Source organism: Polyodon spathula, chromosome 4, assembly GCF_017654505.1.
Source record: "Polyodon spathula isolate WHYD16114869_AA chromosome 4, ASM1765450v1, whole genome shotgun sequence".
Taxonomy (NCBI): domain Eukaryota; kingdom Metazoa; phylum Chordata; class Actinopteri; order Acipenseriformes; family Polyodontidae; genus Polyodon; species Polyodon spathula.
The window spans coordinates 61,656,450-61,682,883 of NC_054537.1; the positions used below are offsets into that span (position 1 = coordinate 61,656,450).

At 36.9% G+C, this 26,434-nt stretch overlaps 1 protein-coding gene across 10 annotated transcripts in view; it reads left to right on the forward strand.

The window, feature by feature from the left end:
• Positions 1-26,434, forward strand: part of LOC121314708 (leucine-rich repeat flightless-interacting protein 2-like) — a 69,468-nt gene that overhangs the window by 32,075 nt on the left and 10,959 nt on the right. For 2 of the 10 annotated variants that reach the window (XM_041248258.1, XM_041248255.1), the window contains 17 exons: positions 3,222-3,296; positions 4,018-4,065; positions 4,740-4,811; positions 5,055-5,129; positions 6,487-6,537; positions 6,668-6,715; positions 7,658-7,708; positions 7,819-7,878; positions 9,014-9,082; positions 11,537-11,650; positions 12,642-12,686; positions 14,311-14,442; positions 15,595-15,666; positions 17,257-17,427; positions 17,618-17,710; positions 18,248-18,340; positions 20,210-20,311. In XM_041248258.1, coding sequence (XP_041104192.1) covers positions 3,222-3,296; positions 4,018-4,065; positions 4,740-4,811; positions 5,055-5,129; positions 6,487-6,537; positions 6,668-6,715; positions 7,658-7,708; positions 7,819-7,878; positions 9,014-9,082; positions 11,537-11,650; positions 12,642-12,686; positions 14,311-14,442; positions 15,595-15,666; positions 17,257-17,427; positions 17,618-17,710; positions 18,248-18,340; positions 20,210-20,311 — 1,371 coding nt within the window. The remainder of the gene's footprint in view (positions 1-3,221; positions 3,297-4,017; positions 4,066-4,739; positions 4,812-5,054; positions 5,130-6,486; positions 6,538-6,667; positions 6,716-7,657; positions 7,709-7,818; positions 7,879-9,013; positions 9,083-11,536; positions 11,651-12,641; positions 12,687-14,310; positions 14,443-15,594; positions 15,667-17,256; positions 17,428-17,617; positions 17,711-18,247; positions 18,341-20,209; positions 20,312-26,434) is intronic. The other 8 variants (XM_041248263.1, XM_041248265.1, XM_041248259.1 and 5 more) reach the window with 7 other exon arrangements.

Consider the following 26,434-nt stretch of genomic DNA (forward strand, 5'->3'; position numbering starts at 1 on the left):
GTGCTCAAAGGCTTTCCTGTTGGCAGAGAAGGTCCAGGTTCCGGGGTCTGTCGTCTTTGCTTTTATGTCTCCTTACCAGGGGACTAAAGAAACGCCTTTGCAAAAACAAGTCGGTAACTATTTAGGTATTCCACTGAAACAGCAATTCCTCCACCAACATGTGCACTCTTTATCCGGTTATGTCTAGAATATTCCACTGCAAACTCCGGCAATGCTAGCTAATACAAGACTGAATATTTCAATCTCTGTCGACTTCAAATGTTCATTCAATTTAGTGATCAGTCGGAGCTAAGTTAGAGGTTTGATTACAAGTACTTTTAGTTTTTTAGATGTCTTACGCTGCAGACTCCCACACCATGGCAAACATTAGAGTAGTTATCTCATATCAGAGTGTCCGAAAACGGTATCTCTGTTTAAGCAAGTCGCAGGCTGGGTCTTCAGAAAGTTCAGAGTCTTGTTTGTATGTTAAGAGCCTTGGGTTTCATGTCAGAAGCACTGTTTGAAAGGTGGACTTCTTCTTTTGTAATTCTCTCTTCACCCCTGTGATTGGATAGTTTGTTTATTTTGGGCTGTGCCCGAGTCCATGTTGGGTTTTTCCCATTGGTTGTTCTCATTCTGAGACGTCCTAGTGTTCTCAATTGGTCCGCTGTTTCGCCCCCCTGTCGGCTGGATTTATGAGATGTCCTGTCCTCTAGTGTCAAGGCATTCAAAATCATCTGGTTTTACCATTTTGAAAGACACCACCGGCACCACAGGATTTATTCAAAGATGGTGAAGATAAACCACTTGTCCACTATTTTTTACTCATTTTAAAAGCATTCTTTGCCAGTGGAGGGGTTTGTGACAAGAAACCAAGTAGAAACAGAGAATGGCTTGGGACCCCCCCTCTGTATATTCCATTTCTGTTAATTTCATACATAGAATGATATTATGACCCAATCTGACACTACACCAAACATTGTGTGCCATTTTGAAGAGCTGTGTTTTAGAATATTTTCACATTTTGAACTTCTGGCTCCCTGTTAAAAATGCAGTATTGCCTGCCATCAGTTCCCTTGCATCCTGACAATGTGCAAAATAAGGATTATTATTATTATTATTATTTTTTTTTTTAATATTGTTAAATTAAAGCCAGGGAAAATCTTTGGTTGAACTTGTACGTTATTTTGCTATTTATAACTGTGAACATGCTGTAACTAACATAGCTTTTCTTGAAGTACCCTGTTTGCTTTCATCTTCTTTCTTTTGAAACCTCTCCAATCACATAAAAATAATTTTATTATTTTCCTGATCTTGGTTTGACAAGTTTTCAAACCGTCTGGAAACAAGTAGACATTGCACTGATAAATCAGTGAAATTGGCGGTGTATGGGGTTTGTAGTTTTTAGTGTTTGGTTAATAGTGGGCAATGGACACCAATAAACTACATTCCCAGAGTACGTTACGATTCAGCTAGGATAGTTTAGATCCAACTGTGAGGAGAAGTTGTGTTTTTTTTTTTTTTGTTTGTTTTTAATACTTTCATCTGAAAAAAAAATCATGTTTATTTTTTTATAGTCAACCTTTAGGAATTTCTAGCTGCACACATGCACCTAAATTTAAAATGTATGTTTGCACAAGCTTTTTTTTTTTGTCTCATATGCAGAAACTGTTGGGATATTTTCATCTGTGCTACTGGACGACACAGAAGGCTCTCCCCATCAGCCGTAACAAAAACTGTTTTTGATATGTTAGTGAGTGTTCTGATTTGTCCAGAGATCCACCAAAAATCTTTTGCGATCCACTGGCTTACACTGTGGATTTGTTTTATTTTATGAATAAACTGACAGCTACTATATACTGTAGTCTTTATTTTACTGTAACATGATCTTAACTGTAGCTCTCCAATGATCTGCACCAGGCAGTACAGCATAGCTGGTCACAGGTCAACTATCATTCAGATATGTTTGTGAGTACAGACATGCACTTTTCAGATTAAATTCCTAATTGGTGCCAGGGGAGATGTTGTTGTATGTGTTCCACTTTGATCTTTTATAAGTTCATCTGTCAAAGGAGAGGTGAATTTGAAATTAAACTCTACATGTTTACTGTAGTATAGCCCAATCGTTTAACATCAGGAGCTTTGCTCTTACAACATGTTTACAGTATATTAGTATATGGGCAGTAATGTGTGTAGCTACATTACACTATGCTGCTAATAAAATAAGTCATTTTAATTAGCGTAAGATTCACAGAAGTTAACCGCTGTGCTGCAAATTGGATGCCCACATGCCAGCAAACTCAACATCGTGTCAAAAACTCTTTCAACTTCTCAAATAATTTGGTTGACTTTATTTGGCCTGTGGGTAGCCAGTAGATTTTAAGACTTATAAAATACTGTAACAGTTACAACATCATTGAGATAAAAAATTAGGATTGTTTCACTTTTCCACGAGGGAAAAGTTATCCTAACAAGAGCAATGTTTCCTTCAATACGTAGATACATGTTACTTCCTAATACTTTATGTATTCTAAAACAAGTGGTAATGATTCAATATGGCTGATGTTTATATTTTAGGGTGGACTCATTCAGTGCTATGTAGGTCACTGCCATTTTTCACAGTCTTACTCTTGTGCATATGCATCACTCTACAAAACTAAGTTAGAAACATTACAAAATAAATACAGTAAATCCTCTTAATGCGATCACAAGATCCTCCCTGCTATGTAAATGTAACTTACTTCAACTGAAAAAAACCATACAATCTTTTTTTTTTTTATACTATTACAGTATTTGTTTTAAGTCTACATTATGTGGTCCAGGTTTTATCTAGTGCAGTGGCTTTCAACCTGTGGTACCTGACAGGCTTGCAACTGGTGTGCAGCGGCATTTGTTCTTTATGACAATATGATTCCTCAACCACAATACTCCCTCAATTGCACCATAATGTATCAATGAATTACAAATAAATGAGAAATTAGGATGAGAGGTATATATTGAACTTTCAAAGTTATTAATGGGGAACCAAAGTAGCCACTCTTTTTTCATTGTGGTGAATGCCGGTAAAATAATTTGATGTTGAAAACCACTGATTTAGTGTAATTTATTTATACTAAATCCACTCCCATGGAATCTTACTACAAACTTGAAGAGTTTTGCAGGATATACAGTACTGTGTTTCTGAGTTGTCTGGGTTGCTACAGTGTTTTACTGTTGCTGACGGCTATCGTTTCATTTTGAAGCACTCCTCCTCGTTGCGAGATGTGAGCGGCTCCCACAAAAGTAGAGCGAGCACTTCCCGAAGAAGAGACCTTGTGGTGTGTGGTATAAAAATCAGCATGCTTTGTGTGTCCATAGATTTCACATGGTTGCCAGAACAAAAATTGCTACTAACCACAAGCCACGTGTAAATGTAATGACAACTGTTACTCTACAGCTGAGCAGGACTGTAATGGTGCAGCTGGAAAAAATTAAATCATCTTGAGGGAGATGCATGCTGCTGAATCTTACAGCGGCAGAGAGCCCAGAGTAAGAACATAGTTTACAAACGAGAGGAGGCCATTCGGCCCATCTTGGGCGACATAGTCGCTTGCTGATCCCAGAATCTCATCAAGCAGCTTCTTGAAGTGGTGGGTGGGGGAGGTTCTAACTAAACCATTAACTTAAGCCACAGCTTGCATGCTAGTTACTGCTTTGGATTTGCTTTGACAACTTTGTAATCAAAAGATAAATATACGAAACTGTATGTCACATCCCTGCTCCTGAAACTTTCACTTCAAGGAAAACCATTTTTATCTTAACAAAAGTAATTAAGATCTGCTCCAAGTAAAAGGTTCAAGGTTAATCCCTACTATTATATGTTTCATCACAGTAACATAGACGGCTTGCGGTACTTTTTAGATTAAACTTTTTGCCTGTTTTAATGTGTTGATTCAAAGGGCCTTGCACAAGTTTTATAGTGCTTGCTGTTCTCTGTTTGTCCTATCCTCTGTTATGGTCATCATTCTTTATCTGCACTGTTTGTTCTTTGACTTTTAGTCTGACAGCCTAAAGGACAAGTCATCCACAAAAAGCTCACGATCATCAGTATGTACTGTAAAGAAACATAAAGCATGTGTGCTGTTTGTGTGTGTTTAAAAACATATTGTAAACCCCCTTATTTGTGTGTTAATAATTTTTAATAACTAGCTTAAATAGCTGTTCATTGTAATTTACTGTACTCTAAATTGCAATACACAAGTTCTGTTATTATCACTAAAATCGCAGTAAACAGTGACCATAGTGGACACATTTTCATAAAGTAATAACAAACAGCAGGTTTATTTGTGTCTTTGCCAGATGTTTGCAATAATAATAATGTGTAATGTACATCCTACTGTACATAATAAGATTCCACTTCCATCAAGAGTTTCTGGTGATATAAACTAAGAGGGCATAAACAATATGACTATTCAGTTCTGCATTTCTGGGCACCAGAATTACATTACTGGTGCCCAGTGATTTCATTCAGTGCAAACATTTACATTTCTAATACTGTACTAATACTGTAAAGAAATTCCAATCAAAACAGCAACAAAACTGTTAAGTTGTATTGATTTGATACAGTTCTGTTTTAATACTGCTTGCCAGTCTGTGTGAATGTTGAACCTACAGTACTGTAAATGGCTTTTCTAATACTATATCATGTATGCAGTGTGTATCCAGTAATCCTCCTTGGCTTATCTCTCTGATCTTCTGATTTATCCTCCTTTTGCTCACAGAGCTCTTCTTACAGTGCCTCTTATGGGGTCACGAACACGCCTGTTTCCAGTAACTCCAGGAAGGATCTGTTGGTTAGTTCAGTCCTGGTCTATTTGTGTACTGATCAGTATGTCTTGTAAAAGTCCAGTCTGATTCTCAAACAAGTGCTAGACTCAGGTACTGTAGTGTCGCATCTGGAATCCTGCCTTTATTTTTTAATTATTTTAATGTGATTTAATTTGCATTATTATATTTTTTTTTTTTTTTGGCTTTTGGTTTGATCGTGGCTTTGCACATTGTTTACAATAAATCTATTTTACTTTGCCTTTTTACAGAGTGGCTATTACCATGACCAAAGAAACTACAGAAGCCTAAAACACTCTAAACCTATTTCTTCTTACCATACCCGGGTTTGTCTTCCTCTTCTATTTATTTATTTTTTATTCTAATTTCATGTTTTTATTTGTTTTTAGTGTTCTTTCTTTTATTCAGCCATCGCTAATCAATTATTAACCTCTCACAATGTCTTGGCACCTATTTTCATTCTTCAGTTTTCCTTTTACTGTTTAATTCTGCTCTCTTGTATGGCAGTTTAATTTCACAGTAAAACATGTTGGGAACACCATCAGTTTGCAAATCCCCTCTAAGCTCTTGGTGTATGTTGTAAGACTGTCAATTGTGCAATGGCCAATAACAAAAAATAATAGTTTTCCATTTGTTTTAGCTAATATTACAGTAAAACCGCAGTTTATGATGTACTGTTCTGTATGCAGTATTGTAGATTTTAAACATAAGAAACATTTACTAAACCAACAAAACTGTACCCAGTCTTAACACCAACAAGGTTTTTACTGCACAAGCTCCAACATAAGAGTAAATAAATACTGAGAGACGTGTACAGTCACGTTTTGGATTTCAGATTTATGTATGCTTTGAAGTGTGGGCATGATCTATGTAAGAAAGAGGAAATGCCATTGGGTCCCAAAGTAACCATTTCTCACTTTCAATGATATTTAATAGAATCCAACGTTCAGCAGCTGCCAGATCGCACGTAACTTCTGGTTGCTCATACAAAAGATGTTGAAATGTAAATTTACACTAAAGCTGTTTTTCAAAGGAGATCTTTTTGTAGTTGCTGTCTGTCCAGGAATTATGATTAACTGCTGTGAAAGTTATCCAACTATCTGTGTGCTTTTTTTGTGTGTCTTTTTAATTGAATATCTTTGTGCTGTCCGTATCAAACAGGGATTCAATGTACAAGTAGCTCTCACTTGCACAACATGTCCTTGATCAAGTGATTGAATCCTTTGGATGTGTTAGTGTACAATGTAATTCTTGTCTTGTTACAGTAGCACGAGTGTCCCTGTGCTCTACAGTTTAGTGTTTTCTCTATCCCTATATCCCGCCAACCTTAATGGGGATGGCCGTTAAGATAACCTTGCACAAGAAAATTATGTCTTTTGCATTTCTAAACCAAGCCAGAGTTGAGGAGTGGAAAGTTCATTAGATATTCATAACTGGAATTTCCATCCAAAGGAAGGTATCTGTGCCTTAGCTAGCAGGCATGTTTAGAACAATATCCTTTTGTGTGTTCTGTGATAATACTGTACTTTATTTTAGAGCAGGTATAAAGTTATATCCCGTAGACATGAAGTTGCAGTAGGTTTTATTTAAAGAAACTCTGAGGTTGTCAATAATGTTGCTTGTTCACCATTTACAACGAAAGCTTCAGTGCTCACTTAATTTCTATGCATTATTCCAATGCAGTCCTCTTCATTATACAGTGACCCACTCACAACAACACCCAAGAGTTACAGGGTAAGTATTGTGTGCTGCTTGTCATCTGATAAATGTTTATTTTTCTTTTTTTTTTCCTGATGCACCATTTCTGTATTCAAGTACTGTGTGATATGTTGTAAATACACTACACTTTCCGTCTCTAACACAGTCATCCTCTAGTACAGACTCTCATGGTCTGACACGGAGCTACAGTTTGGTTCGTATATATCTACAAGAGTGTCTGCATGTGGAGTTCCATTCTTTTTGTGAGGTTAAGTCCGCACGAGTACAGTGTTTAAGCCTCGTAATTGACTAGTTTAGAAATATTTACTGTATCAAAGATTTTTTTTTTTTAATATTCTAATTTTACAGTTAGTGTACAGTGGGTTTATTTTGGCAAATTGACTTTCGTTGTGTGTTTCGTTAAGAATGAATGATTCATCTAGAGTGTGTGTGTGATTTGCTTCCTGATATACTTTTTAAAAACTGTCTTAAACAGAACCTTAATATTTTCTTTTCACACGTTAGAATTTAAAACTTCAAAATATTAGCAATCTAATGGTCTGATGCTGCTGTGTGGGTTTTTTTTTTTTTTTTTTTTTTTTTTGTCCCTCTCCCTGCTTGTAAAGTGGTTATTTGCGTTTGCATTTTGGATAAGGATGTGAAAGAATGGAACAAATGGTATGCTAGAAATCCATGGGCATGAGACTTTTTGATCAATTGTAAGTACATTGACATTACTAGAGTATCTCTGTTACCAGGTGGAACACATGCTTCAGCAGCTTTGGTGATGTACTAAAACCAAATTATGGCAATTTTACTGTACATTTTGTAGTTGATCAAGTTTTACTGTGCATCTCTACTCCTTGAGTTAGAGCCTTGACCAGTTGCAGTATCTTCAGTCTTGCATGACAGAGTTTAAGTACACAGTACACCTTAAAGTGTTACTGTACATGGTAACAGTTCAAATGTTTGGATTGATTTTTACTTCCTGCATGCAAACTGAATTTTAAAAATCTAATGACGGGACCTTGATGCATGGGGGAGTGCTGTAGTAGTCTTGAGTGCCGGTAGTTCAGAAGACTGCCCTTGGAACTGCCCTTTCCAATGCATTGACCGACTTGTGATTTTTATTTATTTATTTATTTACTTACTTTAGGCTTCTTTGTGTGACGATGGTCTCTATGGTTCATACAGTAGTTTAAGAGCTGTAAGTGTCGACGGCCTGTTGTATACTTTTACAATTGAAGCTGAGTTTCTTAGCATTCTTAGTTTCCTGGGTTGATGTGTAGGCTAATTACCAATGCTGACTGTCCACAGCCTTCAGAATACAGCTATTCTTCTTCTTCAAGAGCAAGCTCCACTCGTAGCAGCCCTATGGTGAGTGTCGGGGTGTAGGCATGTTGTGTTTTAACCTCGGGTTTTGTTTCCAGTTTACTAACTGCAGTCTTTCTAAAAACATGTGCATTCAGTTAATAGTACTATATTTCAATCTCCTCTATAGTCCCCTTAAGCTTTATATATTAGTATAAATAATGTAGCAAAATTATTACACTTTGATGGTATTATTGAAGTATAAACATGAGCTGGAAACCAAAATCAGACACACACTGTACAGTATTTTACTTGGATATAACACAAGCAAAACATACTTGACATGCTGTACTATTCAAGTCTAGGACAATGCTTTAGGCTGTGTTCCCAACTCATTTCATTTCCTGTTGCGTTTTTCTACCATTTCTCTCGACCTGAGTAATGGGGAAAAAAGTCTTATGTCAGAGCTACTGTAACTGGAGCGTAGAGAGTGCTGTAAAATCGCATAATAGTTTTCTGTATCCAAAGTTACGCATTTTCTGTAGCACCTAACAATTTGTGAATGTATTTGTGTTTATATAATTGTTTCAATTTTGAAAGAATATTTAAACATGACATCCCAGCACTGTCACTCAACTGACTTTTTAATGTTTTTTTGCTTTGACAATAAACATTACAGGAGATTATAGTACTGGTGTAAATTAAGTTATACTGTATTCCAAACAGATCTATAATCATTGGAACTAATTCATTTTAATGCTGTATATTTTCATAGTAGATGCTGTTTTGGGTTATTTGTTTGTGGTTTGATTATTTTTCACTTAGCCATCAGTATTTCTCCACAACAGGAGAACATTTTTGTATAGTTATAGAAGCTCTTTTGTTCTTCCTGCCTAAATGTTTTTGCAGCATGATGAAATGTTGTATGTACAGTATTGTTCCTCACTAAAAAATGAGATGCACCTATCTAAATAGTTAGTTGTACATATTTCTCTTTCACTGTTATTAACACAACATAAGTTTGTCAGTGCTTGCAGCAAGATTTCTTACAGCATCCCTCTAGCGTATATCATTATAGTTTTAGCACATTGTATCATTATAGATTAGCGTATATCATTATAGTTAAGTCAGAAATTGCATGGTGTGCCTCAGGCTCCAAACGTGCAGAACTGTTTGTAAACATTTTGTGTTTAATCTTCAGTCTTCTGATGATGACACAGCGAGCACTGTCTCCCAGGATCGTGCCAGCCGTGGGCGGCAGGACAGTGTGGTGAGCTGCCTTTACTTGCAACTCTGGTTCAAATACATAACTTAGTTGAAGACTTGTGATACAATACATCCTTTAAATTTAAATGGTACATTCAACAGGCGACATCACTGCCCAGTTTAATAAGGATAATTTTTACTGAAATAACCCAATCAGAATATTCTAACATTTCGTTCCTATTCCTGACCTTGAATTAAATCTCCAATGTTGTGTGTGTGTGTGTTTCGTTTTGCTTTTATTAAACATTTATGTGGCAGTGTTTGCAAAATAAATAAATAAACTATGGGGGAAAAAGTCAGAATACTTTTTCTGTCTGCCAAGAGTAAAACATTACTTCAGTTTATTTTTTTTTTGTTTTGTTTTTGTTTTGTCTGTACTGTGACAAACAGTGCTTTGGAGACAGTATTTGTTTTTCCTCTACGTGTACAGAATTAAGCCATATGCTTTGTTTTTGTGTGATGTTTACATTATCACATCTAGATTGAATTACTGGTCCCTTCACAGTATATTATTATTATTATTATTATTATTATTATTGATTTACTTCATTAACTAGTGTTTGTGCTTGTTTAAAAAATGAATGTATGTGTGATTTATTAGTAGCGATTTCAGTTATCGCAATCAGGTGCATCATACAGAGCGAGGCAATCCACACATAAGCAGAGGGCGGGTGCGAACCCGGGATCTTTCGCACTAAAGTGATACTGCTGTACAAAAGAGCAGGCTCCATTGCAAGGAGCGTATATCGGGTTTATGTCTTTGTGTGTGATTACGTCACCTACACTCTCCACTGCCAGCCTCAGGTCCACCCCGGAGGCCTACGGCAACTCTAAAGGTGTTACAATCTTCCACGGCTGAGATAGGAGACACTATGCATGCAATAGCTCTGGTGCTTCACAAAACTTGCCTTTATGGGAGAGTGGCAAAAAGAAAGCCATTGTTGAAAAAACTCACAATCTTGGCTAGAATTTGCCAGAAGGCATGTGGGAGACTCTGAGACCAAGTGGAAGAAGATTCTGTGGTCTGATGAGACCAAAATAAAGCTTTCTGGCATCAACGCTAAGCACTATGTTTGGTGCAAGCCTGACACCGCACATCATCCTGAGAACACCATCTCTACCATGAAGCATGGTGGTGGCAGCATCATGCTATGGGGATACTTCTCTGCGTCAGGGCCTGGAAAGCTTGTGAAGATAAAGGGCAAAATGGATGCAGCAAAGTACAGAGAAATCCTGGAGGAAAACCTGCTGAAGTCTGCAAGAGACCTGGGACTTGGGAGAAGATTCATCTTCCAGCAGGACAATGACCCCAAACATCACTGGAGTGGCTTAAAAACAAAAAGGTCAATGTCCTGGAGTGGCCCAGTCAAAGCCCGGACCTCAGTCCAGTTGAGTTGAAAATTGCTGTTAACCAAAGGTCCCAATCCAACTTGACAGAGCTTGAGCAATTTTGCAAAGAAGAATGGGCAAAAATTGCAGTGTCCAGACGTGCAATGCTAGTAGAGACTTATCCAAATAGACTCATGGCTGTAATTGCTGCCAAAGGTGCCTCTACCAAATATTGACTCAAGGGGGTGAATACTTATGCAATCAGTTATTTTCTGTTTTGTATTTGTAATTAATTTAGAACAATTTGTAGATTTTATTTTTCACTTTGACATTATGGACTTTTTTTATGTTGCTCAGTGGCAAAAACTCATTATTTAAATCCATTTCGATTCCATGTTGTAACACAATTAAATGTGGAAAAGTCCAAGGGGGTGAATACAATTCAATGAGAGAAAATGACTAAGGGGTAATATCTATATATATATTTAATATATATAATAATACACATATACACCATATAGTGTGTATGGTGTGTGTAATGTGTGTAGTGTATATGTAATATATATATATATAATATATATATATTACACATATTATTATTAATATCATCCAGTATATATATATTATATGTAATTCCCTTTATACATTGATTTGTTGATTTTCATCCTTTGGGATTCAGACATGTACATTATGAATTCATTCTTTTGAGTGCCAGTAGACACGAGAAACTGGATTATTTTCTTACCAAGTCAACACTTTGAGTTGTTTTTGCAAATTAAAACATTTCTTCCTACTGTAATTTGAAACTTGTTAGATAACGATATTCATTTGGTTGTTAATTTGGTAATTGGATTTGGTTTTCACTCCTTTGTTACACGTTGTTCAAATTTGCATAGACAATGTAGGTTGTACAATTAAGTTTGCAAGAAAATCAGTTGTTTTTTTTTGGGGGGGGGGGGGGGGGGTGTAAAGTACTAGGCACTGTAAGATTATGGTAACAGTTTAAATACCTACTGTACAGTTTCCTAAAACAGAGCTACAATATGAATTTACTGTATGTTTTGCACATGTTAATACCATTCTCCTTTTTTCTTTCTGCTTGCTGTCTTCCTCCTCTGCGGTTTTGTAGTCCTCTGACTTCTCTGATATAAGTGAGTCAGCTGCAGATTATTTTAGCCGCTCTAACCGCAGGGGGAGCGTTGTATCTGACTTGGATGATCTTAGCATCCCAGACCTGGACAGTGTGAGTTTTTGGGCAAATAACTAAAGCATGCACTGAATTCATTTGAGAGGAATGTTTACTGTAGCTGACCTCAGTTTCTGACTAACATAAGCTCCTACAGTGAAATGAAGCTGTTGACTAATTTAACTTAACAGTGTAGTGCACATCCAGTAAGGTATTTGTGAAATAATAAAAGTGACTGTATGCAATGTGACCTGTTCCAGGAAAACCTGCTACCAGACACACAGTATTTGATTGTAAGGGTATTCGATTTTGCTCTAACAGTTGACATAGATTTGTGCACGATTTGTGAAATCGATGTGTTCTTGTCGTCTATAAAAAAATAAAGTAAAAGTAATAATAGTAATAATTGGATTGGGTTTTTTGGTACTAACCTTTTTAGATACATGTTCAATTTTAATGCATATAATAATAAGCATCTTGACTTTATTGTGTTTTACTTTTTTCATATAGCGTACAGTATGCATCATACATGGTTGTTTAAGAGTTTGAAGAACCTACAGTATTTTTTTTGTAATGCACCTGGTTAGTTCTTTAACTTCCATGAGTATTTAGACTTTGATAATGTTATTTAGTATAATACTATGCCTTTTTCATAAAATGTCTGTCCTGTACATATTAGCTGCTTTTTGCAAAACTCACAATTACAGTGATTTTTAAAAATCTTTGTATTAGGTTTCAAACCAGACAGGTATTTTGAAGCAGATCATTTGGTACACTCCCTTTTGATATTCTTTACATTGACATGAATTCAGCAATGTTGTACAGTAGTTGTTTGTGTGTGGTTGTTTTTTTTTTTTTTTTTTTTTTTTTTTGTATAAGTTCTATCATCTTGTTGATTAATATTTTAAATTGGCTATTGTACAAGACACAATTTTTCAGGGGCCTAATGGTGGTGGTACTACAGCACCCACAAAAATCGAATGGTTTCTAAAGCAAGCCTGTACATGTGTGGTACTTAAATGTAACTCGTGTTTATTTATTTTTTTAGTTGGATGACAAGAGTGACAAGCATTTCACTGACTCATTCTCTCGGGTAAGTTTACCTATCATATGTAAAAAATAAACAATGGTAAGAGTAGAATCAGTAAAATTAATTCACTGTTTCGAGTCTCATTTAAAGACTGATTATTTTCTTATGCCACTGGGACATTTCTTCCTAATTGATACCTGTTCTATAACGAGATTCAATTGATTGCTAATTTGGTAATTTGTTAGGCTTAGTTCAAACAGTTAAGATGTTTGTCATATTGTGGGAATGCTGGCATGAGTTTTGAGTTTCAAATCCCACTTACACAGAGAAGTGTTTGTTGTAAGTGAAGATAATAGCAAGGGCTATGTTTTGAAGTTATAGATTGCTTTGCCAAACCTAAAACAGACTAAGCAGGGGGGTGGGGGTGTTTATGTTGAAATTAATTTTGTGGTACAATATGAGGTAAAATTGTAGAGGGGAGATGCATAGGACTCTGAATAGTATGCTGTCTTTATCCTAGAATTTAAGGTAGGCAGTAAAAAAATGTGTGTGGGGGGAAAAAAAGAAGTGTAATTCTTGCTGTTTAAATGAGGAATGATGGACTGGAAATCAGTTAAGCTTATACATCTGTTCGTAATTTAACAAGCCAGATAGGTATAAAAGGACAAGTTTCAAAGACAATATCTGCCTGTGTGAAGATAAGGACTTGTGTTTAGACCTGAATACGGTGTACGTTCAAACAAAGTGCATTAAATCTGCGATTTGTGAATAATAAGGTTTAAAGTCAATGAGTCGGATTAGCGGTCTGACTGAAAGTTAGGGATCCTGTTTAGCTAAGCTTAGTTAGCGCTGCAAAATAAGGAGCTAAGATTTTTTTTAGTTCTGCCTTGATTGTTGAAAGAAGCAGTGTTCCCACTGGAAAAGGAAAAAGTCCAAATAAACATACAGGTACCGTCCTGTTTAAACCCATTATTTGTTGTCAAGAATGCTTTATCCACGTTAGGAACCCAGAATTGTGTTTAAAGTCCTACTGTAAATAAAGAAGGGTTGTCACAATCTTTGTAATTTGTGAAAACTTTTTTTTTCTGTTATGTTAATGTATAATTGTGTTACTTTTAGTAAACAAAATGCTAAACTGAAATTGCAAGTCATTTTCTAAGTGTTAATTTTGATATTTGTAATACTAATAAATAACTGTTAATGATTGTTGCATAATAAAATGGTATTCACTTATCTGTTGAGTTGTTCTGACTGTGGTTTGTTTGATGAATCAGCAGTTTTCTGTAGATTCGTAGCACAAACAGTGGATTTGTCAATAAATAATATATAGGTATACATAATTTATAGGTTGATATTCATTCTTAATGACTAATAGGGTACATTTAGGGTAATAGAAGATAGTTTGAAAATTGGGTAATAATTTACATAATGTCTAACTGCAATGTAATAACACTGTATTACTACAGTAATTCCATGTATGAGTGGTTGCATATGTAGTTACAATGCAACAGCAAATGAATACATTATGGCAATTTATAGCTTTGTAAGTGAAATGTATTTATTGTACACGTGGGTGTGTATTTACAATGTAATTACTATCTGATGACACAAGTAATAATTAAATTAGAGACAAAATATAGGAATTTCCCATTTTTCATGTGACTGCATTTTATTACAATTTTTTCAGCCAGTGTCTCGTAATGCCGTACCGGGATTATCTGCTGCTGCACTGGCCTCCCTGGGTGGGACCTCGTCTCGGAGAGGAAGTGGGGATGTGGGCAGCATAGTAGATCCAGACGCTTCACTCAGTGAATTGAGGGTAAGATCTGTAATGAACTAATGTTTCTTGTACTGGTAATGATTGCAACTTTAAATACTGTATTAATATTAGTTCTGACATCCCATTCCTTTATATTCATGTTGTCTGCATGATATTCAATGAATCTCCCACCACCCCGTCCCCACGAAATCATGTTTCCCTTTTCAATAAAATATCTTCTCTTACCAGGGTAATTTCATGTAACTGTTTGCGTGTATTAGAAACTTATTATAATAATTATTATTATATTATTATTATTATTATTATTATTATTATTATTATTATTTATTTTATTTTTTTAACTGCAGTTTTCTAACTAAAGTTACATCCCTTGTATGAAGGTGTTGTGTAATGTGCAGCTCTTGTATAGTATAAGGAGTACTATTAAGAGTGTGCCACGCAACTTGTAATTGTATAAAGCAGAAAAAAAACCCAAGAGGGTTTACTTGTTGTTGTTATTGTTTTTATTATTATTATTATTATTTGTTTATTTATTTAGCAGACACCTTTATCCAAGGTAACTTAGACTAGGGTGTGTGAACTATGCATCAGCGACAGTCATCTACAACTACGTCTCAACCGAAAGACGGAGCAAAAGGAGGTTAAGTGACTTCCTGTGTGTGACCTCAGGGTAACCTAGTGAGTCAGTGAGTGAACCGGGATTTGAACCGGGGACCTCCTGGTTGCAAGCCTGTTTCTTTAGCTACTGGACCACACAGCCTCCTACTGCAGTACAGTGCTCTCTTTGTTAATTCACATTTGACAGTTATCTATACTGTACTAATTCAATATTTACATTTGGTGTGCAAGTCAGAAAGCGAAGAAAGAGGAGCACATCAATGACTTTACTGGAGTATTGTCAGCAAGCAGTTGTCATGTCGGCATTACTAAACCGTATTAGTTTACATAGCTGTGTATTGGGATGTCTCTTTTTCCATACCGGGATATATGCTCATTGTCATTATGCTGAATGTATTGGTAACAATAAAAATAAAAATAAATCAACTTTCCCCTTACGGTGTATTTGTTGCATGGTCTGCAGACCTGGTGATTTTATATGTTGGTCTCGGTCTTGATCTTCTGTAAGCTTCACTTTGACCTTCTTTCCCCTCTTGCTGATTTATCCAATGGTTCGTTCCATGTGCTCAACAGGATATCTATGATCTTAAGGACCAGATACAAGATGTAGAAGGGAGATACATGCAGGGACTAAAAGAGCTCAAGGTATCCGGGTTGATGCCCCTAGCATGCCTTCTGTTTTCTATGACTGATGATGGCTGTTGTTTTCACATTAACCACACTTTTGATGTAACTAACTCTTGTAGCTGAGCTGCTCCGTAATGGATCACACTCCATGCATGAGGTTTTTATTATGTTGATGTATATTGTTGTACTATCCAGGTAAAAAAAAAAGTTAAAAAAAAAAAATAATAATAATAATAATTGTAGTTCATGGAATTATAATGTACCTGAATACACTGGAACACTGGTTTGCTCTGATTTTGAAATGGTGGTTGACGGAAAGTTTTGCTTTTTCAGCTTTTTTTCAGGTAAGTTTGAGACAAAAAAAACCCCAAAAAACTCAGTCTGTCCATTTGTCAATGTCACATTTACAGTAGATTGTCACATGTGCTGTACATACTGTGGTCAGTGTCATGGTGATCTACATTTATTTTAAATTATTTATTTACAGTTAAAGGGCTTGGTTAAGTGTACAAGGAAATAAACACCCAAGTGGATAAACGGTTAGATAATTGGCAAACAAACAGTTTAACTAAGTAAGCTTGTTGTCTTAAATGTTTCTGTTGGTCTAATATAAATCTATTGCTGTGTCATTTTTTTATGCCATTATGCTGGACCTGTACAGTTCTCAGACCTACTGTATCTGAGCTATTCTATCCAGGTCACTGTTTTTATGTCTCCATTCCTGAATGCTTTGGAAGTGAAGGGGGAGACTCCATCTCCCTGTTACTGATTATATTTTTAATTCCTGTTTTGTTTAGTTTAGATGGTGCTTCATAATATACACATTGTCCTGATAGCCCTGATAATATTTCCATTCACTCCTAGTTTAATCCAGGCCTGTCCTTGCCTTATCTGTTTTGTTTATTCTCTTGTGATATCAAGCCGGGATATAAACCCATGGAGGAAGCATGCAGTACTGTGTGTATACAAATATCTAGCAGCATCTGGGTAATGAATTAAAGCTTAATTTAGTTTTGCCAGTGTTGAGATCAGAGTGAGTCTAGATTCAACCCTCTATGCCAGATACCATTATATCCACTCATGAATATTTATTTATTTATTTATATTCATATTCTTAGATATGTACATACGTCTGCTTAATGTAGTGTTCTTATTAAGAGTCTCTGATAGTGTAATCCTTAATTTTATAATGTAGGCTAGATGATGTCTACTGTACAGTATTTTCAAAGCATTTGCATTATATTAGAGCCATGAAATTGCAATATGTTAATTGGAATGAGTGTTTTTTTGGGAGAGGTTTTGTACTATGCATTTTGTACTACTTTTTAAAGATTTTTTACTTTTTAATGAATGACGCAGAGTACATCCACTTGCAAGTTTATTTTTGTTTTCCAGCAAAGTGGACAGAATGGTTGAAGTTATTGTTTTTATGTGGTTATTGTGCCTGTTTAATTCTAGGAAGTACATTTCTTTAACCTATAGCCTGACTGCCCCTGCATTTCCTGTGACTGAGATACTTTGCATGGTCTGATGAGTTCTCCAATATGTCTTGTATTAAGGATCATAGATTAAAATACGCTGAATCATATTTTTGTTTAAATCTTGCAGGATTCATTGACAGAAGTGGAAGAGAAGTACAAAAAAGCAATGGTCTCCAATGCACAGCTGGACAACGAGAAAGCAAACCTGATCTATCAGGTGGACACACTCAAAGATGTTGTTGAGGAGATGGAGGAACTGATGGCAGAAATGTATAGAGAAACCGAAGATAAATCAAAGGTAATCCTGGATTATCACGCAGTCTTCAGTGCAAGCAACGCTGCTGTCTACTAAGCATCCAACAAGAGAACTGCTTCTGGTCATATCTCAGTATTCTGCAGTACTGGCAAGTTGGTTATATGTGCAACACCAACATTGCACTGCAGTAAATTTACATTTCTTATATGACATGAACCTTTTTCTTTTGCAGGAGTTAGAGCGACAAAAGCACACGTGTAACGTCCTTCAGCATAAAATAGAGGAACTTAAAGAAGGTGTTCGCCAAAGAGATGAGCTAATCGAGGTAAGACGCAACACACTTTTTTTTTTTTTAATTTGTATGCTGTAAGATATCTTTGTTTCCAAGTTTTTTTTTTTTTTTGTTTGGATGGTGTTTTTATAGTAAGTAATGGACTACAACAAAGTTTAATTGTGTTCATTGGTTTACGTTTAGAAAGAACAACACTATGCATCTTATTAACTGATAAAGTTCAAGGATTGAAAAAACAAATATGTAGACACGAAGATTAACAGTGGGTTTTTCTCACTTGGCATTTTTATTTACTATGCCTTTATACCGGGGGGGACAACAATTCAGCTCACATTTGTTTTAACTTATGCTTCAAAACAGTCTCTACCTTGGCAACTTACTGCTATTCAAAGGTTTCTTTATTACAACGCAGAACCGTCTCCCAATGTCTTGGCTGTCGTGTTCAATTGATCCCTCCTCCCCTGTGCTTCCCTGCCCAATGATTCATTTTACAGTTCTTTTGTTTCTTTTTTCCTTTCTGTTCATTTCCTTTCTTTTCTATTCTTATTTTTGTGCGCACAAATACTCCAGGAGAACCAGGGTATGCAGCAAAAGTTAGATTCTTGCACCAGAGAAGTGTTTGATCTGCAGGAAACGATTAACTGGAAAGACAAAAAAATTGGGGTAGGAGACGCAAATCAAACTTAGGGGACTATGATGTGCGATAGACTGATTTCCTGCAAATCTATGACTGGCACCATGCAACTTAAACTGGTTTCCCTAATAACTGTGGGTTATCTTGTGGCAAACGGCTATGAACGTGTTAGTGTCTTTGTTACGTCCAAAGCTTTCTACAAGGCAAGCATAACAAACAGAATATGAAGTATTAGGGATGCAAGATTTTCCCAAACTGAAACCATCAATTTCTTAAAATTCCAAACCGAATGATACCTACAAAAGATTAAATCAAACTGAACCCAATCCGACATTTTCATACAATGAAAAAGCATTGCCATTCGTAGCATTATGTCAGCGGCATTTCTGGGAGTTCATCGCACACTTGGCTGCATGTAGATGGTTTATATTAACACCCCTTAATAATTTTATTATAGTAACATAAATGAGCAGTTATGACAAGGCTTACCCGATTTGATTCTGGCAGCCCTCAGTTAGGATAACCACAGCTTCAGACATACTGTACTAGTCTGAGTGTGCAGATGTCCAGGTCTGAATTCTTTTCAGGGCTTCTAAACTGGTTATTTGAGCGGTGCTGGTGCATCAAAAAGTGTATCATATGAAGTAAAAGCTGGAGTAAAATAAATAAATTAATAATTTGAGTCTGTTGCACATGTTTTAGTGAAACAGTAACAGCTTATTTTTTTTCACAGTTGTGTTAAAAAATAAAATAAAATAAAATTACACGTGTATCTTGGTATGCACCATTCTTTTAGCTGAACAAATGCAGTTCGGTTTTAAACTTTCATTTCGATTTTACTGACGTCAAAAACAGCTAAAAGACTTGACTAAAAAACAGAACTGATCATAACCGAATTGCATCCTTATGAGTCATCTTAACTTGCGTGGCTAGTGGAAATAACACTTCTAAGTAGAGTTGAAGGTCAGTGCTTTGCCATTTTAGCGAATGGCCTAAAGTGTAAACAGTTTAGATAAAATTGTCTTGTGTGACATGCTAACTCTGGAGTTATGTACACCCTTGAAGAATATGTGACACCTCTACTAGCTCAGTTGGCACTCGCAGAGCATTTGAGCATGAACTACATTTTTAAAAAGAGGAAGTTTTTGCAGCAGTCTATCGCAAGTCATTATTGCACGATAGAGTTTTATATACAATAATTTATCTTGCCAGTAATGCAAATGATTCAGCAGTAGTGCATGACAAAACTCCATATTCACCATACTGTGGGTTTAAATGCATGTTTTGAAAAACGGCATCCATCAGTTTTATTTAACAGATTAAAGCAGTCTTATTTTAATTTGTAGGCTGTTGAGTTTAGAAACAAACCCATGCATCCTAGAAAGAACTTGAAATAGATACAACATAGCCACTTAAAAAGCAAAGTTGCATGACTCATTATAGGAGAAAGTTGGTAACAGCAGCTTTTTTTAAAAATTGTTTTTGAGAGTCCTTGCCTGAATTAGATCATCAAAACAGTATTGTTTGATCAGTAGCCAATGACAACTCTAAAAATCACATAACATAATTTTGTTTTTAAAAAGAAATTATGCAAATTTCATCTTCTGAGGAGCACAAAACATATCCGCATGTTCAGAATGTGCGTGAATTATTAATTTTATGTTTTGTTGTATATGTATTTGGTTGCCTTGCATGAAATTTTAAGCGTATTCCAAAATGAATGCGAGTAACGTGGTGTGGAGTCCCTTATAGATCTATTTAATGTTTTTCCTCTTGTGTGAATCTCTTCCCACCAATTCCATCACAGCCTGCTCTGTTTTTTGCTCTTTATCTCTTCTGCATTTGGTATCCTGTTTCTCTATGCCATTCTTTTTTCCCTGCTTCTTGCCTTGTCTTAGGCCCTAGAGAGGCAGAAAGAGTACTTTGACTGCATTAGAAATGAGCGAGATGAGCTCAGAGATGAGCTGGCTGTCCTCAAAGGAAAAATGAAGACAGGAGAGGTATGTCATAGGGGCTTCCCACAGGCTAGGAAGGCTATGAAGATCCTCCTGCTGCTGCTGCTGCTACTTTGAAAACAAATACTGCTTTAAAGCCTGATAAGCAAACAGGCATTCTAAAGCGCTTAAATTACACAAAGTTACTTGATACAAATCTAATGCAATGTAACATCTCAACTTTCATAATCACTTGCTTCTTGTATACTGTCATTTCTTCTGCTCTCATTTAATTTCTGAACCATTTCCTAACTGTCAATTTTGAAAAAAAAAAAAAAAAAAAAAAAACACCTTGGGGCTGGTAAGGTAAACCTTTTGACACAAAGGTTTTTAACGAGTTGATTTGTGGAGGGTGTTACACTCAGCCACATGGGTTCAATAGAGGGGATTCAAATTAGTCTTAGAAGTCTCCTGAACTTTTATCAATCAATCAGGAAGCATTCTAGCTTTAAAAAATAAAATGACTTTATTTTTTATTTTAATTGTTTAAATGTTTAAAATAGGTTATGTTTATTGGTTTCTAAAGGTAATAATACAGACTAGCTAGCAATAACCTCTCCCTTCCCTACTTCATAGATAACTGTATCAAACATCAAGTAATGCCTATTTTAATCAGGGTATTGCTTTAACTAGCTCTACATAGTACAAAAAACAAACACAAAAAAACACAAACCTTTTAACATGAAGTTTCATATAGAAGGAGGATGATTGTGATTACAACAATTCTGATGAGCATTCACTGGACTTAACAAGGCTGTTCCTTGTAATAACGAGAATGACAAGTGAAATGGCATTAAAAGGAAAAAGGCTGCCGTACAGTACAGTAATAGGGCCTTGCTGTATAACTGTTTTTTGGATCTTAAAGATTGCAGCGTAACAAGGGAGCACTCCATGAGCTAGTGATTCAGCAGCTGCTGTGTGCATGATCTTCTACATCATATTTGAAACTTTGAAGACATATAGAAGAGTTTTGCCTCAAGTGGTAAACCTGTACCTTTTTACATAAGTTTGCACGTTACAGAAACGGGTACAGTAACATTCATGGACAGTTAGATGCTCTAACTGTAGTGCATTGATGGAAATACTTTGTATAAGTAATGTATATCATACTTGGGCTTTTTTTTGCAGCTAATACTGTTGACAAGGTTGTAAAATTGACATAACTTATTTTGAATTGGTTTAAAACCTTATTTCAAGTACCATTATACAGTATATATTTATGAAAATGATAACATGGTTATGGAAATTTCAGACAAAGGCATTGGCACCCTATGCTTATTATACCATAATATTCATCAAAAAAACAAACAAACTTATTTAATTTAAAGTATTCATTCAGTCAGAAGTATTAGCACCCCTACTTTTAGTATTTTGTGTTTCCTCCTTTTGCTTTTAGACGTTTTATGATGATTCTTAACCAGTATGTTACATCTTGTTGGTAAAATCTAGTCCCATTCTGTATTGCATATTTACTTCAGCTGAGAGAAATTGGTTACACAATGCTTGACTACACCTTTTTTTTTTTTTTTTTTTTTTTTTTTTTTTCTATAGATCAGTCCAAGCATTGCAAAATCCATTACAAAAATGTTTTTTTTTTTTTTTTTTTTCTCAAGAATTCCCCAGAGTGGACCTAGCCATATGCTTTGGGTTGTTGTCATGTTGGAAGCTTAATTGTCTACCAATCAGCCTGTGGTGTCATTGGATTTTGTAGAATGCTTATATGGCTGCATTCATTTGGTCTTAACTGTAGGTACAAGGTTTTCTTTATTTGAAGACTTTCCCTTATTTTCTTGCCAAACATACTGTGGTCCATTTCTGGGGAAAAGTTGTTATATTTTAGTTTCATAAACAACTCTGAACATAACTCTTCAACAGATAATTGCCTCTTTTTCTATTGACTTTTTATAATGCAGCTTAGTTACTGTGTCATGGTTTTCAATCAATTAATATATTTAATTAGTTATATTACATGTTTACACTGTTAATGTAAGGGTGCAATACTTTTGTCAAATATTTGAAATTACTTAAGTCTTGTTTTTTTTATAAAGATTGTTTGTTAAACTACCAGAAATTGTGTATTTTGGTCTTTTGTCATATTAATTAGTGGCTAATGTTCATTAACTGCTTGTATTTAACATGTTTTCTTGATCTTATACGAAGTGTAGGGTGCCAAGATTTCCATTACATGAGAGTAGATGTTAAAACTTCATGCTGATTTTAGACTCTGGTCTCGCCAAGATAAGCACCAACTAAGAAGTAGCTTTACAGTAAATTTAATGTGTTCTATCTGCTTTTCCATCCATTTGCATTTCCTTCCATCTGATGATGTAGATATCCTTCTGCCTGATGTTGATGGCTAAAGTGTAATGCTGGCTCCAGTGATGAGCTTATTTTGCCTCCCTGGCGCATCAGCGCACACACTGGCTGCGATGTTGGCTCCAGGGATCAACCACAGTTCGGTCTCCCCAGCGCCTCAGCATGACAACCGTCTAGTTTGAGCTGAGTAGGGTACATCTCTGGGGTCTTCAAGTGGGCATCTTCCATCCTTGGTGTTTTGTCAACTAGCCAACAACACCTCAAGAGGGCTTGATGGTGACTGGCGTCCCAGAGTCACCCCCCTCCATCCCCCACTCAGCTCAGCCCCGCTGACTTACCTGTGCTTCAACATTGCCATCTTTATATTGTGCTTGAAATCCCCTGCCAGAATCTTTCCATCTCAACCACAGCCAGTTGCTGATTCAGATAAGTTCTTCACTGCGTGGTGCAACTCTTGACCACTGACTCTGACGTCTCTGAGAAACCGGGTTGTAGAGTGTGCCCTCGACAACCCACCTCCACTGGGTAAACCTAGACTCTCCATCCTCGCTTTTCTGCTTCAGCAGCTAGTTGAGCATACCAAAGTTTCTTCCTCTCATACGCTCATCCTCCCATGGCACTGTTAACTCTACCAGGTGAACGAGGCGTGCTGATCTAGACTACAAGATAATATCTGGTCGAAGGTTAGTGGTGGCAATCTCAGGTGGAAAAATAAGCCGTTGACATCTGCCAGCATTTTCCAGTCTCTAGCAGCTTCCAGTTGTCCTAGATGAAGCTTAGTTTTAATACCTTTTCTTGGTGGTTGCTCCCCGGGATGGAGGAATGTTTTCCTTTGTGTGTAATGTTTTGATGGAACTGGTGGCAACTTATTATCTATGTTGTGTTTGTCTTCCAATGCTAAGGCCAAATAACGCAGCACCTGGTCATGACGCAAAGTAAACCGTCCTTGACCCACCTTACATCCTGTCAAAATGTGCCTTAATATTGTTGGTGATGAACACAAAGGACATGACGGATCATCTCCTACCCAGAGGTTTAGGTTCTGTGGTGTAGGAGAACATCATATGTTGACCTGAGGAGGAAACTGATACTGCTCTGTTCCACTATCCATAGGTCTCTCCTGCCAATCTTGTGTTGTTCCACACTCTCCCATCTCATCCATTCTCCCTGTTTGACCTGGGAAACTGCCTTTACACACCTCATCCTCTCCTCCTGCTTTTGCACCTCATTGACTGCCAGCTTCCTCTGTTGAGCTGGGGCTGCCTTGTGCCATGTAGGAGGAGCTGAACTGAGACCAAGACCTCCTCTTCCATGCTGAACTTGCCCCATAATATCACCGATTTGAAAGGCAGCCTTTGCATCTTCCACGGCTTCCTTTGCCGCCCACTTCCTTCCAGTTTTCAACACAGGTACTGCCTCCCTTACGCATTTATGATGTGACTCTACTAATTTAATTTCCAGTCGGACCTTGGCACGGTTAAACTCCTCTGTTAGGGCGGAGACTGGTAGCTACAGTATTCCTTTAAAGTCCTACTCTGCTGAGGCAATGTGGAACTCCCAACCATTTCCTGATGTATGAACTGATTAAAGCTTCCAGCTTCTCTACTGTTATCAAGGAAACCTCATAAACAGTCAGTGGCCACAGCAACCTTGGCAGTAGACCAAACTGAAAGCACCAGAGTTTGTTTGCCCGGTAAAGAACTGCTGTCTATGCTGTTCCACCATTCTACTGCTTGTTGTGTCACTTCTCCCACATTTCTCCTTCATACCATCTTCCAAGACTTTTCACTAGCTTCTCAGACACTGTTGGTATTACCTCACCATTAACGTAAAACCTTTTAGCCACTAATTTTACCTTTAACTGTAGAGAAGCTCCTTGATTTAGCTGGCTTGAATTTCATTCGTGCCCATTCAATGTTATTGGTTAATTTGCCCAATAACCGATTAGTGCAGGCTACTGTTGTAGTCATGGTTGTCATGTCATCCATGTATGCTCAAATTGGTGTGGTCGTGTTCCAGAAGCCAAGCACTCTTTTCCCACTACCCATTTTGATGTCCTAATAATTACTTCCATTGCTATGGTAAAAGCCAGTGGAGAGATGGTGCATGCTGCCATTATTCAAACTTCTAGGCATTGCCATGCAGTGCTGAATTTGATAAACAAAATTGCAAATCTCCAGAGTCGGCTTTTACTAAATGTGTTATTGTCATTGGTACACTGAAAAAATCAAATGCTGCCCAAAGAAGTTCATGTGGCACTGAACCGTATGCATTAGGCAAATCCAGGAATGTGACATGGAGCTCCTTCCGCTCCTTTTTAGCTATTTCGATGTGTTATAATCATCCCGGGAAACCTGAAATGCTGGCCTTTTGTACTGAAGTGTCAATGAAGAAGTTCTTTTTAATTGGTAAGTTGGCAATCTCTGAGCAATAATGCTGAAGAAAATCTTGCCTTCCACATTTAACAGTGAAATAGGGTGAAACTGACTGATGCTTGTAGAATCTTTTTCTTTTGATATAAAGACCCCATCTGCTCGGTGTAATGCTCTTGGTACAACCTGTTTTTTCCATGCCACTTTCATCAATTTCCACAGGATTTGTAGAACTCCAGAAGCACTCTTGTACACTCTGTACGGAACTCCATTAGGCCCTGGAGATGATGAAACCCTTTTTCACAGCTTGCTCTACTTCTTTCCACTTAGGTACATAGTCCTCCATTTGGTATTCTGGTGGCTTGATAGGTGGGATGTCTGAAGGAATCGATATAGACTCCTGCTTTTTTGAATCGGTGTGTTTCCTCAAAATATCTCTGCAGCTCAACCATAGATGCTTTGTGTACCATTTTTCTCACTGGTGAATAACTTTACAAATTTGAATGGGTCTTTTATAAAAGTTAGTTCTCGCACGCTCCATTTTGCAGCATTTCCGTAGGCGCTCAGCTCTGCGCAATGTTACAAGCTTATCTTTTATGACCCTTTGTAACAGATTGAGTGCCTCCTTCTGACTTTGTTCTGCTCTTCAGCTGCCTCCTTTTTGTAACTAAGCGTTCAGTCTCCTGGACTTTCCAGGAATAGTTTGTACTTTTGCCTTCCTTTTTTCAACTCCAAACCTCTCGCTTCCATATGCATAGATGATGTCCCCAAATTTATTAACTGCTTTTCAACTGTTCCACTTAACCTTTCCAATGCAAAACAGAGGTCAGCGTTTACTGTTTTCAACGCAGTTTTCTCACAAGTTCTTGGCCATTTAACTCCAGGCTTGTGCCCGTTGAGGTTCTTTTCTCTTACGCTGGTTTTTCTGACTGGATTCACAAGGATCATTAGGTTCATCACTAGTTGTATCCATGCAAGTCCTCGTCACAGTGTGCTGATATTCTGCAAACTGTGGTTTGCTTCCTGTCGCTGGATTTCATTTGACTGACTAATGCGAGGCCCTTGTCCCTTCTCCAAGCATTTCATCCTCACCTGAGCGTTGTCACCTTGCTCCAGCTGTGGACACAAACCTGGAGTTCCATGTCTTTGCTAACTGCAGATCTTGAACCAGTCTTTTGTGAAGTACCCTCCATTCTCGTATCTGTTTCCGTTCCTAAGTTGTTAACTGTGTTATCCAACATTGAGTCATCTTCTGCCCCCGCTCTCGCAGACTCTAGGGGTATTTTTCTACTTAATTTCTTGGAAGCCTTGGGCCGATGTCTCCACCATCGTAATACTTTAGTCTGTTTAGTGTTTTTTTAATTCAGGATGAGAAAGCCTCAAACATTTTTAGTTGCCATTATATTTTTTGATCTTAAATGGACAAATGCATATTTCCTCT